The following is a 19,940-nucleotide window of genomic DNA, read 5'->3' as shown; positions in this document are numbered from 1 at the left end:
TGCGACACTTAAAAGAAAAAAACTTTCGCTGGCTGTGTTTTTGTATGTATATTTTTGTGTCTGTTGATAATGGGCCATGACCAATGGCAAATTTATATATATATATAGATGTAAGGGAATGAATATTAGTCTCAAAGTGAAAGTTTTGTATATACATTCATTTATTTTTATAGAGGTATATAATTGTCCTTGAACTTCTGTCCCACCAAAATAAAACAGTCTGAAAGAATAAACTTTGCCAAAATGCCAAATATATGTATGTATAGGAAACGGACTTACTTCATATTTTGCCTTGGCCTTAAGTTCCATAGATATTGAATGGCAATCATTGGCTTGAATATATGACCAACTGACTGTACACGGACATGAGCAAAAATTAGATGAGACTGGCGAGTTTTTGGGTATCGAAAGTGGGGGAGACGAAGCAGACAAATGTAAGTTGCCTTGCCAATTCGAAAATTGTAAATGAGATGGCAAATTGAGAGCTTGAGAGCCAATCAGACAATAAAATGTTTTGTAGGAAAGTTTAAAAAGGCCAAGCATATTGAATTACATCAAAAACTTAAATGTTACATTTTTAATTTACCTAAGAATTCTCTTCTTTAAATTGACGGATGAACGACGACATTCACAAGAATTTCTAAATTTTTAAATTTCAAATTTACATTTTTCATAGAAAAACTTTAAATCAGCTTAAAGATTAAAAGCTGGTTCATTAGGGCCTTGAAGGACTTGTCTTAGAAGTAATTTCATAGCTACTTTTATTAGAAGAGTGTGGGGCTATTTGGCGCATTTTGTTTAAATCGTTCATATATCCTGACTTGGAAAACATATTGTGAGCACTGAAAGGTTTATTCATTGTATAACTTCTGGTCAATAATGCATTCAAATGTGATTTAGTGTTAAAAGGCTTTAGTAAATTGGGAATCTAAAGCCTTGGCAACGCCTTGGAGACCATCTACTGAATTGACTTTAGGTTGCAGCCAAATGGGTAAGGACCATAATCGACATAGACATGTGAGTCCTTTGAATGGATCTCAACTGGATCAATCTAATCTTTATACATAAGTATCTTAACTACCAACAAATTTTGATTGGCTAAGACCCTTATATTTCATATACTGATTCGACAGAGTCTGACTTATGTCGTGGATGGTTTTCGTCAAATAATTTACTTAATTATAGTCGTGATATTAAAGGCTATAATACAATATGCTATAAGAATGAACATTAATTCTATTGTATAAATACAAAGAGGCGGCTGTTCAGGTTCTTTTTTTTGTTTGTATGATTTTAAATTAATTAACTCAACGACAAGTCTTCCAGAAAAGTTGGCCACAAGAGCGAAATAAAAAACAAAAGAATGGCCAGAGAGCAGAAGAGTGTGGAGTGCAAGGAGAAGACTGACGACTATTCTATTAAAAGTTGTTACTTTTTTCGGTTTTTTTTTTTTGTCGTTGCTTTCCATCTCTAAACCAACTGGGGCACGCAAATTGTGGAAACTTTTCCCTTTTTTACCAGCGGCAAACCGACGGGGTAAACAAAAAGTTTCAGCTTCGTTGAATTTTTGCAGCTTCTGCCTCTTTTGGAGGCGGCTTGTTGCATGTTGCAACGTGTCAGTAACAGCCACTCCTACTACTACTACTACTACTACTACAACAACCAAAAACCAAAAAAAAAAAAAGAAAAAACCCAAAAAAAAAAAAAATAGAAATCTGAGGGAAAAAAAACGAAACCAGAAACATAATAAAGGCAGGGCCGTGCGTTTGACAAACGTCGTTGCCACTCACCATTGACGTCATTAGAGTTATCCGTCGGCAGGTGGAGGAGCAGTAGTTTAAAGTGAAGGAGTGGGGGAAGGGGAGGGCAGTTGGGTTGGTAGAAACCAGAAACAACGTCAGAGTCGATGCACAAAAGCTGCAAAATGCTTTTGTGGCTTAAGTTCGCCCCACAGCCCAGCGAATGGAGCTATCGAAGCGTACCAGGACATGAGGATGTATGAATGGAGTCCAGCCCTGGGTCTCCATCTCTCTCTCTTTCTCTCTCTCTCTCTCTATTGTAGTCAAAGCCAGAGTGTCGACATTGCACTTTTTTGATGGGCTCCAATGACCTACCCGTCTCCCCTAGCCTCTTTTCACTGTGTCTCTCTCTCTCTCTCTCTCTCTCTTCTTATTTCTCCCATCACCAAAAGCCTCCAATATTGTTTTGTTGTCGCGTTTTTGTTCACGCGCAATCCGAAAGACAAATGCCTGCCCTTCGTTTTCAATCTCCTACCACTCGATTCCCTTTATGTGAATTGCCAAACAATAGCGACGAGAGCAGCGCCAGCAGCAGCAGCAACAGCAGGAATTTAGCAATTGTGAATTGGTCAATAGACGCCGTTGTCATCGTGGTAGTCTCTAGCTGATTGATTCTGAATTGAAAACCAGTCTAACCTACGAATCGGACCTAAATGCAATTGGTTTGCCAATCCTCATTCAAGTGTCATCAGGCCTCAAAATTGATGTTTTAGCTAAATCGATGCCTATTCATTTTTTGGACAATCTCAATAGTCAGCTTAGCGTAAATGGACTAACTATTTCTTTGGTACATCATTTAAATATAGTTAGACCTTTTTGAATGAAAAAAGAATATAGCTGAGAATATGTATATTCCTTCTAAGAAATTTCGACCTTCGAAGTGCTTAAAATGAAATGTCTACGGAATAATTCTATGTGATATCTTCAAAATCAAATTCAACGAAATGTTATCCACATATTTTCCAAAAACTTGTCTATCTAATAATTTCTTACATCAATGATAGAAAATTGGCTATATTATAGTAAAGATACATCTCTTTAGGCAACCCAAAGTCGAGAGTAGGACATCTAAGACGATGCTGACTGAAGTTATTTATTTCATATTTTGTAATTTGAAGAGAACATAAAAAGTTATTAACTATCAGCTTAGATGAAGAGTATGAACATATATATTTTTGGCCAAAAATAAATCCGCTCGTTACATTTGTTTGTTTTGCAAGTTGTTCGGCCTCCCATTGGGCTCATTTTGTCTTAATATCAATTACGACAGTCAAAGTTAGGAACCCTGTCGCCTGATTGTCATAAAACTTAAGGGGAAAGAGAACTAAGAGAAGAGAGAAAATAATGTCAGATAAGACCATGGAGATGGCGCCACTTGGACAGGGAACCAAAAGCCATAAATGGATTCTTATTTTTGTCTCTCAGTCGATGGCTGCTGCTGCTGATGATGATGATGATGAAGATGATGGTGTTATTGGTGATGCACTGAAGCATGTGGCCTTAATTTGAGGTGACAAAAAAACAGAAACAAGAACAAGAACACGCCATTGCCGATTATTCTCTGGAAAATTGTTGCAAAAAAGACACTTTGTCAATCACATGGCTGAGCATTCCTAAATCAATGATTAATTTCCCATCCTCTTTGGGCATGCACTTTGTCATCTCAATTAGAAAAACAATTTTCTGGTTCTCTTTCAATAATTAAAAGTTAGTCAACTTCCCCAAAAATTGATGATTTCCGAATGCAAAGCAATCTTTAAATATTTTCCCATTGATCATTCCTGTAAAGAATAAGAATAAGGTATGGTAATGGACTTAGTAGTTCTGCTTAATGAAAAATGCTTAAATAAAAACTATTTGTTCTTTTCGTTAATGTAAAAATGTCAACCCAAAAGTTTCATCATTAAACAAAGATTCTCCTTACTTTCAATAAAGCCAATATTTAAATTTTCAAAATGAAACTGCATTTTGATTTTCATCAATCTTTATGGACATATATCGAACGACATTTTAATAGTTTTATAATATGTACAATAAATTTAGAGTCAGATTTGGTGTTTGATTATTCATTAGTGTTTTCCGCAGCTTGATGGAATTAAATGTAAATCTTTACATTTAAAGAAATCATAAATCCACTCACTCATTGATTTTGTGGGCTACGAATATTTAAAGTTAAGAGTTCTAGTCGCTATGTCTTAGACGATAAAAATATCCAGCTAGACCACTGGAGGTAAATGGAAATCTGTATAATGCTCGACCCATTGAGTTGTTTAATTGACGATGAATATCTAACATTCGGGCACTACGACGACGCATTCGTTCATCATTTCTTGCCCCAGCTCTCCCGGGTGCACTATATATATTGAATATTCTTCGCATTATATGAATTGCGTCCATTTGTCGCAATCTATGGGCAATTGACCGTCTTGCATGTGTACGACGTCTGGCTTGAGCAGTAGTAGTACGACGACGTCGATGATTAGAAGTTTCGATTTCACTTTGAACGTCTAAATGTGGATTTGACTCCTGATTGGTTGTCGCTGTATTCTCACCATTGTGCTTCACATTCTCATTGGAGTGAAGGGTTTCCAACCTGAAATGCATGTCTTCGATCTGATCACGTTCGTCGATCTCGGTGGGATCAATTCTTGAAGAGCAATTCGACATCTTTGGTGGCTTTAATAAATGCGGTTAGATCCTCCATTCAAAAGTTACCATTTATATAACTCACCAAATATTTTAAATTGAAAAGATCAATTTTTTATTTTAGAAATTATTTGGGAAAATTGTGATTTTTGTTCCGAGAGACTAGTTAAGAACAGGCTTTGAAAACTGTGAATCTTAGAAGTCTACTTCAGGTAGAGATTTGAATGTGAATGAAAAGTCTAGGAAACATTGATGATAACAAAATTGTTCATAGATCTTTTGGCTTAGGTTTTTATATAAATTTTTGTTTACACATGTCACTTTAATTATCGATTATTTCCAATCTCATTTTTGATATCCACAAGATCCATCAACGTTTGACTAACCTAAAGAAGAAGAAAAATCAATTTTTTGGTTGTCTCTGGACCGATAAAAATTGGCTTAACAATTAAATAAGTTTGTCAACTTACCGAAATTTAAATAAAACAAAATAAATTTGTTTTTTGTTTATATTAAAGAAATTCTAGTTATTTTCCAATAAAGTGTTCCCAGAAGAATTTTCCGGGTTCTTAAATAAACAAATTATATATAGAAATATGTCAATGTTGGCAAGTGCAAAGTAAAGTTTATTTTTAGTTTTGAAAAAAGAACACGAATGTCGAAGCATTCGAACAAATTTATTTAGCAATCGAAAGAGACTACTGCTCAGTCACACAATTACCAAAAGCAAATACCAAAATCGTTAGCTTAAATAACTGAAATGAATTCACATCAATTCCAATGACATTATCATATGTACGTTCTGTGAGACTTTAAGACTCGAGGACACAAATAAATCGAATACCAAATTTCTTAAGCTTAAGCAACCGAAAGTAAAGAAAACTTAGTATACTTTTCAGCGCAAAATGCACACGCACACACACACATACATACATATGTCTGCGGGGTATGTGTAAGAATGGTCTTGATGTGGCTCGTGGGCAAGTAAGTAGCAGCAACAGTGGCATTTCAGATGAAGGATACAAAGCAAATGTGCGTGCCGGCGAGTATCTAAGCTCTGGCACGTACTAAAAACGAGCGTGTAACTAGCAGCAGAAGGAGACTTTGTCCGTGTGCATGGACTGCGTATTTATATGTAAGTACATACATATATGTATGTATAAATATACATCTACATGAGTGTATGTGCGGGTGCCAAATCAGCACGGCAAAAAAAATGCCAAGCACTGAGCTATGGGGACAACTATAAAACGCCTGGCAAAGGTCACGAACACAACCTTTTGACTGGTGCTACTTTTTACTCTCAGCTGGTGGAGAAATTTATTTTCATCTGGCTCATTCGGGGATTTTTCTTTGCCGACCACCTCTCCTCGCATCAGCGATTTTCATTCAACGCTGATAGTTGGTAGAAGCAAAAAAAAAAAAAAAAAAGCGCCTGACTGGCTCACTTCTTGCTGATGAAGGTAAAGTGGCTGCAGAACCCCCTCCTCCCCTTTCACCACCTCAGCCCTCAGGGACAGAAATGTTTAAAGCAAATAAAAAATAAGGAGATGAAGAACAGCTTTCACAGGAAAATCACGAGTTTTGATTAGCTACGCACCGAGCGGAAGGAAGTCAGGGCAAAGAAGACACAAAAAATATTCCATACATTTCGATTCAAGTGACGATTTGAGCATACCCTTCAAGAAAATACATATATTTGTATCGATATATATAACATTTATATCGCAATGGCATTTATGGCATCATATTTAACAATAAATTTTTATAAAAGCAATTCTAGTCTTGAGATAATTGAGATAATTGCTTAATTTGGAAAGTTTACAAATGAAACTAATAAAATCCAAAATTTGATACTCAAAAGAAATTTTGTCATCCATTGACTTGAATTCGTTTGTAGTCCACATTTCAGAGCCAACTTCTCAATAGGATACAAATATCTACACTAAGGCATTACAAAATGATTTATCTGCGGTTACTTGGGGGAGTTTCCATGCTTGTTCTCGTTCTCGGTTTAGTCTATTTCGGATTCGTGAGCTACGACGAGGCAATTGCCGGGTATTAGACAATATTCTTCTCAGTATTGCTGCTGCTGGCCGAGGTCTTGGTGATCGTCGAATAGGAACTCGTCTAACTGCAGCTCGTCTAACTGGAGCACGTCTAACTGGAGCTCGTCGAGTAGTACGCGAAGTAGTACTACTTTGCGACGTTGATGATGTATCTGCCAGATATCCAGAATCATCAGAGCTATACATTGTCGGCGACTGTGTACTGATAGATAATGTATTTTGGAAACTATTTGAATTTGGACTTTCTACTGATGCCGTATTCTCTACAGCTTGAATTAGATTGGGATAAGAATTGACGCACTCCAAGCCATAACGCAAATCTTCGATCATATCCCGCTCATCGATCTCAGCGGGATCAATTCTTGAAGAGCAATTCGACATGTTTTGTGGTCCTAAATGAAATGATTAGAAATATTTTTTTCGAATTTATGTTAGTAAACATACCAAATATTTATGAAATAGAAAAGAATGTTAAATAATTTGTTTAGTTGTGAATCTATCGGCAAAATTGTGATTTATGAAATGAGATTTATAGTAGGTCAACTATTTGAGAAATAAATTTAAAGTCAAGGCAACATTGATGGAACAAAATTTTCAGATTTTCTTTCAAGACCTTATTGAAAGATGTTTACTATGTTTATTTAGAAGAGAGGGAATGACAATTAGGATCAAGAATGTTGCATACAATTCAAGGAAAGCTATATACCCTGTTGACCTACTTGTGCCAGGGTATGAAATAAAAGTGTAACGAAAGACATGGCATAAAAATAAGTTTTCAAGCTGGCTTTATTTTTGGTGTTGTGGTTAAACATAAGAACAAGTTTCTCACATTTTGTTCTTCTTTTTCGCTCTCTCCCTTTTTTTCGCTCTCTCCCTTTTGGGAGAATTTTATGCTGTTTTTCTTTTCCTTTTTTATACCCTTGCAAAAAGGGTATATTAATTTTGGTCAAAAGTGTGCAACGCATAGAACGAAGCATCTCCGACCATACAAAGTATATATATTCTTGATCAGCACGACGAGACGAGTTCAACTAGCCATGTCCGTCCGTCCGTCCGTCCGTCTGGATCAACGCAAACTCCTCCTAGACCGTAAGAGCTACAGAGCTGAAATTTTGCACGTAGGCTTGTATATACTGCAGGCGTTGTATATCTCAGATTCAGTCGGATCGGACCCCTATATCATATAGCTCCCATACAAACCCCAAAGTCACGAACAGTGACTTTTCTCAATAACTTCGTTATTTTCTGTGTTATTATCGTGAAACTTAATATTAGAGAGTTTATTACGCTTATAAACAACTGTAAACAACTGTAAAAAATAAACAACCAAATTTGATCAAGATCGGATGACTATATCATATAGCTCCCATAAGAACGATCGGTCGAAAACAGTGACTTTTGTAAATAACTTCGTTACTTTTACCGCGATTGCTTTCAAATTAAACATTTGTTAGTTTAGTATATCTGTTAATGACTGTGCCAAGTTTGATCAAGATCGGAGTAGCTCCCATAGGAACGATCAGGCGAAAACAGTGACTTTTGTAAATAACTTCGTTACTTTTAACGTGATTGTTTTCAAATTAAACATTTCTTAATTTAATATATATGTTAATGACTGTGCCGAATTTGATAAAGATCGGGTGACTATATCATATAGCTCCCATAGGAACGATCGGTGGAAAACAGTGACTTTGATCAATATCTTCGTTATTTCTTACGATTGTAGGCCATTCTTTCGCAAACATAAGCCTTTTTAGATAAAACGTTCTTCCACATTGATGGCTAATAGGTAAGGAAAGAGTTACCAAAAAGTTGCAAGGGTATACAAACTTTGACGCGGTCGAAGTTAGCCCCGGACCTCTGGTTTTTTCTTGGCTTTTGTGATTTTATAAAGTTGCCGTTCAGCTACATGAAGCTGAAATGAAATTTGCTCAAACGTTAAATTGAACGGCCCCAGATCATTGAGTCAAAAATGGAAAACCACAAAAAAAAAAAAAAATGAAAGATAAACCATTTCATTCTGTTCACCCTAATCTAGAGAAAATGTTGAACATCTAAATTTAAACCGCAATGAAGGAATAAGTAGAGCTGTCTATCATTATGGAACCTTCATACATTACATACACATACATACATGCATGTGTATACGTATGTGTGTATGCATATATCCTTTTTGTGGTGCCAAAAAATATACTGCAAATATACGTGTCTAGAATTTTCAAGGTTGTATTTTAATGCCATCAAACGAAAAAAAGAAAACACCACACCTAATTGCAAGCAACGAATTAAAGTGGGAGTGGGATGGCAAATGACATATATCTTGTGCAAATATTGGAATGATAACAACGCACTTCAATATGTTTGAAGGTCTTTGAATGCGGTTATGGCTAAGGGATACGATGGCTTCATCTGCCCTTCATTTAACATAATATTTAAATATGGCAAACACGTAGTTTTTTTCGGCATTACACATACACACATACATATACATTTACATAGAGTCGTTTAATATCAGGGTTAGGTGTGTCTGTGTGTGTGTGTGTTTGCTTTTGATTTATGCGCTTTTGCACAAAGACTTTTTCATACATTTTCGCTATTTTGGCACGCAACGTATAAAAGAAAAATTGTTTGAAATAACAACACATGGCGACACTTTTGGTAAAGCAGCCAATAACAGATAAATGGCGCCAGACTGAAAGTAAAATGAGAACCTGCATAAACTAATTTTAACATTACCCTCAACGTTTCAAGTGATAAATTTATAAACCATTTCACTACTATCATTCAAACAGACGAGCCATTAATTTAATTATAACACACTTTAAATACTTTCCAGAAATATCTTATGTAGATTAAATATATTAATATTCTGGAAAAGTTTCAAATTATATCTAATAAAATACATTTTGAATTCTAGAGTATTATGTATTGACTTCAGACTTCAACAGGATTATAAATGAATTTCGAGTTTGCATACTTTTAGGCATTTTCTTGAGTTGTTCGAACAAATTTTTTAAACACATATTAAAATGATAGGTATCATTATTATTATGTATAAAATGGATGAACAATTTGAAAGGATTTGTTTCTAGTTTACTTTATCTTTATTGTCATGATCAGAAATTCATTTTATGGCAAAAGTTCAATAAATGTGCCCTTAACTACCTAGAACTATAAGCCCTTACCTTTATTAATGGTATTTTTTTTAATATTTATATATTCAACCATCTCAACTATGTCGTGGTTTTTAATTTTTAGACTTCAACAGCTAAGTGTTGGGTGTTAACAACTTGTTAGACTTATACAGAGCCAAGACTGTGATTCTTCTGTGTTTAGGATATCCGCTTTTGATATTAATTATCAGCTTATTACGTCAATTTTGACTTTATGCCTCAGAAATAGTAATTTCGGCCATTGTGCACAGTAAACAAATTCATTTTTGACTTGCAATGTAATTTTTTAAAAAAATTTTTAAAGTCTTAGTGCACTGTCTCATTGAACACATTAGAGGATATCGCGTGTATTTCGTATAAGAATTGTTAGCTTGATGGAAGAAAACGGAACAAAATTTAATCTGAGTGTTAAACGTTTTATCTGCCATTCTGGCTCATGGGCTGGCTCTTCTGTTGCTATTTTCTCACCATAACGTTTTATGACATATTTATTCTAATCTCTCTCTCGCTTTCGCTACCCATCTATGTTATATTGTTTCCTGTATAATATTTGAGCGGGCAAAAGAAATCATTGCCTACTTCTAGGCAGCTCGCATAAATGCTAAACTTTATTTTGCAAGAAAAAAAAAAGGAGAAAACTTTTCTTCTGCTTTCTTTTCGGCAATTCTTTTTTTTTTTGTCTGTTGTTTCGCCAACGATGTGCGAATGATAAAGGGCGCGTTGAAGTGGCTCCGTGGGAGGGCCTGGGCATGAGGGTAATGCTGTTTGGTGGGCGGTAACAGGGGTGGAGGAGCGCTGGTGATTTGGTTGCTGCTGCTGAAGAACCTTTTCGTTAGGAGCGCTGCACCTTTTTTTTTTTGTTCTTTCTACTTTCTTTCATAAAAACTCTCGTAATCATTACGAGCCAGGCAGCTGTTTTTTTTTTTCCTTCATGCCACGCGCACAACCCAAGGAAAAATTCATTGAGAAAGGTTCCCGAAATCGCATTCATGGTGAAATATCTAAAGTTTGTGTAGGGCCAAAGAGATTTCTGAAGCAAGAGATTTGGTCAGAGAAAATGTTGGCCGGATTGCTGGAATACGTTTTTGCTTGTAGCTAGGTCGTTGTTGTTGTAACTTTGCCTTTGATGGCTGAGCTTCGTTTTTAGCAGTTCCTCAACGAATTCGACGGATGCTGAGAAATTTTTGGAGCTTAACCTTGACTCGCTTACGGCATACACGAGCGCGCACACTCAATGTGGTTGACGATGGGGATGCCCATTGTGATGGTGGGGGATGGGGAGGGGGGGCTGTGGGCGTGGAACGCCATCTTGAGGAACGACAACATCGACTTCGGCCTGTTGTCACTCTGGGCCTGTGAGTTTAATGTTATCTGTTACTTTCGGCTGCTGCTTCGCTGATTCAGATGCTGCTCCTGTGTATATATGTATGTATGTATGTGTGTCTGTATGTCTGTGTGTATGCTGTTGTTCAGTCTTAGGTCGTCTGCTCAAAGTCATTTAAAATTGTTGTGTACCTACATAAAATACAAACAGCAGAGGATGCGGATGCTAACACCCAGATACACATAGAGAGGGAGAGAGAGAACGAGAGAAAGTAAAAGAGATCTAAGGCGGAAGGATGTCGACTTGAAGATGGTGGCAAAAAGAAGGCGGTAGTAGAATTCTTTCTAATTTAGTCCACGCGACTTTTATGACTTTAATGGCCAACCACTTTTACTTTTGCCAGGGATTTGTCATTATGTCCATTGTTAGGTAAGTTTCAGTTTGGTTTTTTTTTTTTTTTTTTTTGGTTTTGCCTTTTGTACACGCATCCGGTAAAGGCTCTCCACACCCCTTTGGACTCGGGGGGCATTGATTCATAAATTGTTATTATTATTATTACATTTTTGTTTTCTTTTGTTATGCTTGTATTTTTAATGGCAAATATTTGGGCTTTTTGGCTATTTATAGTTTATGTTTATTGCTAAGAGGATTTCGCACAGCTTCCGTCATTATGGGGGTACCATGGAGAGGCATATATAAAACACAAAGGATGCCAACAGTTATATAAAAGAAACCAGGCAACCAAGCAAAGTTAGCAAGTCTCCTTATGAAAGGAAAAACATGTTACTGATATCGATGAAGGTCCGTAATTCAGATAACTAACTCTTTGTGTCAGTCTAATCGATTCTTATCGATAAAGAGTTGACTGCCTCAACGGGTAGTTAGTCAAAACATTGTTTTAGCCAACTTATGTATGTACATAAAATGACAAATTTTAAATCAACTTAATCGCTTTTGTTGCTATAAGCTATATTTTTGTCGTAATCAGATGATTGACAGTTTCAAATGGTAAATTTATAAATCACCGATTCAGATATGAAAATATTGTCTTTTTTTAAACTATATTTTAAGTTTAATTAAGTTTATAAACACTTTAGCTAGTAAGTACATATGGAATGAGCTGACTCTTAATATTTAAATACCTAAGAATAGGTGCATCTGAGGCTGTGAAATGAGGAACTTTGACTGCACATTTTGGCTTTGCCTAGGGACCAAAGTTCCTTTCATGATTAAACATATAAAAAAGGTCTAAAATATGAAATATTAAAACAGAAAAAGATTTTAAATGGTTGTAGCTTGCAATAATGAATAATTTTCATGTTTATTGCATACTTCAAGAGGCAACGATTTCGCCATTTCACAGTCCTAGATTCACCTATGCGTTTTATAGGCCTCTATCTTTCTAAAAGTTGGTTAATTTAAGTGAATTTATATCTTTTCAGATTCAGATTTGTTCATTTCAGGGTGAAACTCTTCACCTGATTTGTTTGATAGTATATATAAGATAATTTCTTGATCGAGAAAGTCAGGGGACGGGCTAAAACTCCTTCTCTGGCCAGCCAAATTTATTTAATTTAATTCACATCATTGTACAGCGAATGGAACCTAATGGGTAAGGCTTTCTGAATTCATAATAATAACGATTCTTGTCTGGGATATATTTTATTTATATATTATATTGGGATATTTTATGTATTTGATAAACCTATTTTAAAAAGAGTCACCGAAGCTGCACATTTTCCGTAGATAAGCTTTAAAGAACTGCCAAACCCAATTCGTCTCTATTTTCATTGGTTTTATAGTTACGCCTAGAATTATGCAATAAATAATATTGACTTTTTAAATATTTAGTCTAAAGTAAGCAAATCTAATTGTGCATTCAGTTAACTTAAATAAATTTCAATAAAATTCAATATTCAATATGCATTACAATTGACTTACAGTCTATGCCATAGAAAATTCTATCCACAATAAGCCAAACACAAAGTCAAAACGTAGCAATTGAATTTACCAGGCCTTAACTTTGTATAATACACATTTAGGTTGTGAGCGGCAAGGGGAGCGGTAAGGCTAGGAGATGGAGAGAAAGCCAAACCAATCGAATAGAATACATACTATGTACATACATACATATATAGCAGGTTATGTTGGCCACGTAAAATGCAAATTAAATTGTCAGAGCATTTGGCATTACAGCCAAAGCAGAGGCAGAAACTCTCTTTTAGCCAATGAGCTTAACCCAACCAGGCGCAGCAATCCAAACAAATTTACAATACTAAGCTCTTACTCGTACTCTGTACAGCTGCTCCCCCCCCTTCAGCCTTATCAACCGCCTACCCCAACCAAGCCGTTCACTTTACCAAGTACCCCTCTCTGAGAATTGAGGCTATAAAATGAGATGCCAAATTTGCGCCACATGTGTATTTATGTGTGAGTGTGTGTGTGTGGGAAAAAAGAGGATAAACGAAAAAAAGTTTTATCCACATGTAGAAAAAATATACGTATTTACTTTTTTTTGGTGAATTAATTAAACTTAATTGTATTTTTATGGCACTAACTTGGCTTATATATGTATGTATGTCTGTTTGCTTTAAACAAAATGTTGCATAGATATGAGAAAATGGGAAATGAGAAACGGGAAACTGAAACGGAAGCTTGCCAGTCAAATAGTCAAACGAATCGACATCTTAAGAGGGTATGAAGCTGTTGGGTGTTGAAATGTAATGAAAATAAATTTCCTCTACGAAAACGCACAAACACAGCCACTTTCAGTAGCCTATATTCGCCCATACACGGATACACCTCATACAGCTGTCACATGTGTCAACTTCCTTGGCATGTAGAGACAGGAACGGTTCTCGTCCTGGTCTTGGTCCTGCTCCTGGTCCTATGTCTGGGCCTGGCATTTGCTACAGTCTGTGCTTGACTTTGATGAACTTTCCTGTAGGAGACAGGAAAAATGTATCCCTATGACAATGATGATGATGATGATGATGACGATGTGGATGAAGATAATGGAGATGACGACAATACACATACATGTGTATATAAATAGATGGCGAAACAGTTTTAGTCAAGACTCAAACCATTGGCTAAATTATTATTTACGCTGAATTAATTAATTGTTCATTGATTTGGAGGTATGAATAATGCAAAGAAAGAGGAAGATTTTTGTTTATTTTTAAACTGGCAACCAATAGAGAGAAAAAACACACACACACACACACACTTATAGGGAATAGCTTGAGGCACAACACAAAAGTGTCGCCCATGTGTCTAATGAAGTGTAAAGTGGTGTGAATGAAGAGACTCCTTTGATGGGTTGGACATAAACCTCGGTATCCTTTGCATTCATTTCATCAACAGAGTTCATACATAACACTTTTGGAACATGAGGAAAATTTGAAAAAATTTCCTGCGGCAAAATTATTGATTGGTTTACCACCATCCTCTTCTCATCATCATCAGCATCGACCACAAAAGCGCACACTAAAATCCATTCTATAATTTACCTGTTGTGAGCAACAAACTGTTGGCCTCAACTCCTCTCAACTAATCACCTAATGCTGTAATTAGTTTTCCGAAACTGTTCTGCACTTGCAACTGCATGACTGATTTCGATTTTCAAACAGTTTGGGTAATTGAATTAAGGTTTAATGCAAGGACATTTTGTGGCTAGGTCAATTTTCTTGCTCTCACTAACACTCACGCTCCCTCTCTCTCTCTCTCTCTTTGTTAGCATATGTGTGTGTGTGACCTGAATGTAAATTTGTCGTGCCAAAGCACACAAAGTTTCTAAACTAGTTCCTCATTAAAATTAATACCACCTAAGCACTAAATGCTTTGAAGAAATTAAGTTTAAAGTTTTCATACGTTTTAATCACTACCATTTGCATCGGCTAAGAATTGGTTTCTGCATTTATCCTTTTCTTAATGTTAATAGTAGGACCAAGAAATTAAAGTTAAAACAGTAATGTTTATCTGATTAACAAACTAAAATAAAAAATGGCAAAAGATCTATAATAAAATCTATATCTTTATCCGATTTCTAAGACTAATAAATAGCAATAATCAAATCCCTGCATCGACTTGTATATACCCTTCAGCAGTTCTTTCTTTAGAGTTTATGAATTGCGTATGCTTAAATATGATTTCTTAGGGCATCAGTTCCTATCATAAACAAAACTGAGAATTAATTTATATTGCCTTTTTTTCATTCATTTTTCAATATAAATTATTTAATTGTGGAATATGAAGACAGGAAGTCAAACCGAATTGGTTATTCCATTCATCAAGCTAGAAAGCAATATCAAGTGCCCAAAAATATTGTTACTTTTGATAATTTCAAAATAAGAAAATTATTTATTTGAAGTTATTAAAAATATGTACATTGAAATTTTTAATAAATTTTTGCTGAACAAATCAATCTGCAAAATAGTTTGAATTTTTCAATTTAGATTACCTCTTTTGATTCATTTTCTGAATTTATATTTATAACAATATCTAAATTGGTGTAAAATGGTATATATGTATATATCATATTCTACTCAATTCGAATGTACTCAATGTGGCTTTGTTTTGAATGCATTCATGCAGACGTCAGAAAGTAGGGGAAGAAAGACGAGGTTTTTAAGACGAAAAGCCGAAAGTGTAAGACGTACAGACGACGAAACGACGAAAGACATAAACAATAATTAATTATATCTAGGACTATTATCTGAAAACCAATACTTATCTTAACATTAAATGAAACTATTATAAAACTTTAACCGGGACTGTCTTTATTCGTAAGACCCCAGTCCCACATATATGTACGTATATAATTTTGCTTATTTTAAAGTCGAATGTTCAAATTTTAAATGTTAAAAATTCATATACATAACTTCTTATTTATTGCATAAAAACTAAAAGAATTTTTTAATTAGATTATTCATATAAAGGAAAGATTAAACAAATACATTGCCCGCTTCAATTTCAGACAAAATGAATAAATTCTTGTCTGAATTTTTCATAAAACCTTCATAATGCGATTATTCATTAATACATCATTAGGATTTTACACATTCCATTTGTTTTGGTATTTGCTTTTTTTTTTAAATATTTTTTGTTTCGTTTTTTAATGAGCACTTAAGCTCTTTTATGTAATTTGTATGTGCAACATATCTTTTGTCAAATTGCAAATAAATAATTAATTGATTATAATTCGTTATGCCCTTTGTTGCATGCTGCAAATTCCTTTTATGAAATTAGCAAATAAGGCTAATTCAATTACATAACATTTAACTTGGCACAAACAAAACATTGCACCATTAATTCTGCATATATAATGGTGAATTTATTTCCCTCTGACTTTTAAACATAACACTTTCGATTCGCATTGGCCTTAATGCAATTAGATAATTTCCAAATGACTAACAATAAATGATAATGAACAATCGAATTATACAATAAATTAAGCATTTCAATGAAAACAATAAAATAATTTTTATGGACGTTTGTTTTATTCAATATAGACACATAAATATTCTTCCTTTCCTTGCTGCAATTAAATTATGATGAAAGAAAATATTTTGGTGTTTTCTAATTGTTTCGAAATTCAACTTTTGCATATGTCTTGATGTCTATGATGGATTCTCTCATTTAAATAAATTTTCCTACTTTTGGCAGTCGGCAAAAGTTTTCTGCTCTGAAACAAAAAGAGATTTGCTTAACAAATGTCCAAGTTATTTCATTTGAGTGCGTATGTGTTTCTTTGTGAGTGTGTGTGTGTGAGTGTGTAAATGAAATTAAATTTCGCAACACGTATCTTATGGATACATTTTGTGCATAGTGTTGTGTTTGCTACAAGTTGTGCATAAATAATTTGTACCAGCTGCGGTTGATTGACTGACTGACTGAATGACTAAATGACTGACTGACTGCATGACAAAATTGATTAGATCGCCGCAAATGTATGCAACAGTCTTAGTATTATAAATCAAAGGCCACTATACACGTATGCCGTTGCGTTATCAGCCATCCAATAGAGAATTTCACATCCTGCCACACATCCTTCATCAAGGACATAGGACATATTAAACATAACAGCACATGACATAGTGGCTTGAAGAGTGTGCGCACATTTCAGGCACGTCATCGGCTAGCAGGTGAAAACTTGGCCTTTTTTCCAGCAAAGCCAGCAATAGGCAGTAGGAATGTCTGTCAGTCAGTCTGTCATTCCGTCAAACTGCCTTACTAGCTACAACAACAAGCCATTCACAAAAGTTTAACGAACTTTCTTAGCCTGTGTATATACAACATACACATACATTCCACACAAATCCCCACCTTGAAATATATATACCTATATATATATAAATTTTATCACAAGTCAATCTGTACTCCATGATGGTGTATACGCACCTTAACGCCATTATTCAAACATAGTCAAAGCTTCCAAACAAAAGCTATGGTATATAGAAAAGCTGTGTCACTTCATGGCGCAAGCAAAGCTTTTGAAGCAAGGCTCATGGGTTTTAGTCTGGAATTTTATACTGGGATATAGGCATGATAAATATCCTTGTAATATAAGTCACAAGCTTTCAACGTTCTTTTAAAAAGTCCTTTTTAAGTCTGGGTCCATCAACTGGCATGCTACATTCATTTCATTATTAAGTGTCAAATAGTTTTTGAAACAATCTTCTTCAGAAGACTGACCTCTACTTGGCTTTAAGGCAAAGTTTAATTTCAGGATGCTGAAAATAGATTAGATAAATTTAAATGACATTTTTTAATTTCATCAATTAGTTTCTACTGAATGCAAGTATCCAAAGAGCCTTTACGTTGTTTGTTGAGTTTGGGACATAAAATGATAAGCGATTTTCAAGATATGTCTAAATATTTAAAACAATCTCTAAAAACAAAAACTAACGAGTAATTTTATTGTATATATGGTTAGATACCAGCGATCCTTTAGAATTAGACTTTAACCGAGTTTGGGCTGTTGTTTGTTGTTGACTTTTAGAATAGAAAAGTAAAAGTGCAAAAATCAACCTTGTTTTCTTAACTTATAGTAAGCAGTAGTTAGTGGTAATAGCTCTAGTCCGAACAATGTAGAAAAATAAATTTGTAAAGATTTTATCATCATAAAAATCATGTCTCTAAGTAAGGTAAGGTAGGTATGGTTGGTCAATCGTTTAGTGAAATTACATTTTGTCAGTTGAAAAGTCGACTTATAAATTTAGTTGGAATTGTAAAACATGGCAGGGTTTCAAACCAAATCCCAAATCCCAGACATTGCTTCCATCTCTTTCTTAGCCACAAAGCCTTATTCTTGATTCTTGAAATTATGAATAGTTTATGAATTTTTTGGTTGAAAAGCAGCAAACGATATAATTCATCTAAAAATTCTTCTTTCTTTCATAGTTTTACAAAGTCGGCTTAAAAATTGATATATTTTTTTACCTACTTACCTCTTTAAATATCTAACAAATTTTTATGATCATGATAAGCAATTTCAATTGCTTCAAACATTAGATTCTAAATTAAGGCACCTACACAGTTCTTAGTAAAAGAAAAACTAGCCAATATGTCTTCATTAAATTACAATTTTTTTGGGTTTTCCACTGAACTATTTCTTAATTTTGAAGTTTGTGCAAATCGTTGCCTTAATTAAGACTTATTAAGTACTTAAGCCCATAAAAATGTAAAAAACACAATTTCTATAAAATTTTCCAAAATTTCCAGAAGTTTTTTCAGATTTTAGCGTTAACAAATTTAGCTGACACCATGAGATTCAATCTCCATATCATAGTGGCATAAGAACTATTCGATTAATAGTTTAAAAAATATATCTGGTTAAAGGAACAAACTATTATTTATAATCGTTATTTAATATGTTGCACAACTTTTTTTTTTTTTTTAATTTACAATACTTATTAAGATTAAATTTCTTACTCTTTTAATATTATCAATTTGCACACTGGCCTAAGAGACACTTATCTAATACTCGTCGAATCGATTACCAACCGTGTTCCTTATGCAACACGTGTTTGTAGATGGTTATTGGCACTGGATACGGTTTCGGCACCGGAATCTTAATCTGTTTGATTACCTCAACGGGATAGGGTTTCTCGATTTCCACAGGATACGGTTTCTCCACTGTATAGGGTATCTTTTTCTCTGTGATTTCTGGTACAATTTTATAGACTGGCACCTGAATCTCCTGCTGGACAGGCACATGAACGGCATACGGTTCTGGTATTTGCAAATGAATGACATTTGGCACCTTTACGGCCACGGGATGGGGTATAGGAAGTGGAATTTTCTCGATAACATGCACGGGTACATGCTTAGAGATTTCCGAATATGTTGTGGGCGTATCCTGATGGTGATAGTGTCCACCACCCCCGCCTCCTCCTCCTCCTCCACCACCACTTGCCCCATAGTGACCATCTCCAATGCCTTCGCCACCATGATCTGAGGCATAAATCAGGTGCAAGCTACAGATTAACAGCTGTAAAAGGGATAAAAGGGAATGGCAATTGAAATTGGAGTTGAATTGCTTAAAGTCTTTCACTTACAAATCTCCACATTTTTAGATGCAGCTGTAGTCGTGGTCTATGTCGTTGTCTTGCCGGAACTCGCCTAACCAATGCGAACAGTTGCCCTCTGTCTGCTGCTTTATATACTTTCTTGGGCAGATATAAACAAAAAAAAAAAAAGTGAAAGATTTTCATTTGTGTTTTTTTTTTTTTTTTTGCTTTTTTGCCAGGAGAGTTGATGTAACCATAACATTGAAATAGAAAGTATTATATTACAATTTGGCTCGCATAATTTTCATTATGATTCGGGAAATGCTATATCAACAAAATTGGGTTCAACTAGTGGTGGCGATATCAAGTGGCAAGTGGCAAGTTGCAAAGTGAATGGGGAAACTGGCCCAGGTTTG

The 19,940-nt window shown here is 34.9% G+C and overlaps 1 protein-coding gene and 1 long non-coding RNA gene across 2 annotated transcripts; both read right to left on the bottom strand.

Moving 5' to 3' along the window:
- Positions 1 to 6,731: 6,731 nt before the first annotated feature.
- On the bottom strand, positions 6,732 to 7,056 carry LOC137581343 (uncharacterized). The gene is made up of 2 exons (XR_011033118.1): positions 6,959 to 7,056; positions 6,732 to 6,906 (listed from the first exon to the last, which is right to left on the bottom strand). It is a non-coding gene; the product is annotated as an uncharacterized lncRNA (long non-coding RNA).
- An 11,954-nt stretch (positions 7,057 to 19,010) lies between these two features.
- Positions 19,011 to 19,584, bottom strand: LOC137581408 (uncharacterized). Its single transcript, XM_068295634.1, has 2 exons — positions 19,573 to 19,584; positions 19,011 to 19,505 (listed from the first exon to the last, which is right to left on the bottom strand). Exons 1-2 carry the CDS (start codon positions 19,582 to 19,584, stop codon positions 19,011 to 19,013), a joined length of 507 nt encoding a protein of 168 aa, XP_068151735.1.
- Positions 19,585 to 19,940: the final 356 nt, after the last annotated feature.

This window comes from Drosophila tropicalis, unplaced genomic scaffold (assembly GCF_018151085.1).
Source record: "Drosophila tropicalis isolate 14030-0801.00 unplaced genomic scaffold, ASM1815108v1 contig_845, whole genome shotgun sequence".
Classification (NCBI taxonomy): Eukaryota; Metazoa; Arthropoda; class Insecta; order Diptera; family Drosophilidae; genus Drosophila; species Drosophila tropicalis.
The sequence above is the reverse complement of the archived record's forward strand: the minus strand, read 5'-3'. Positions and strand labels throughout refer to the sequence as shown.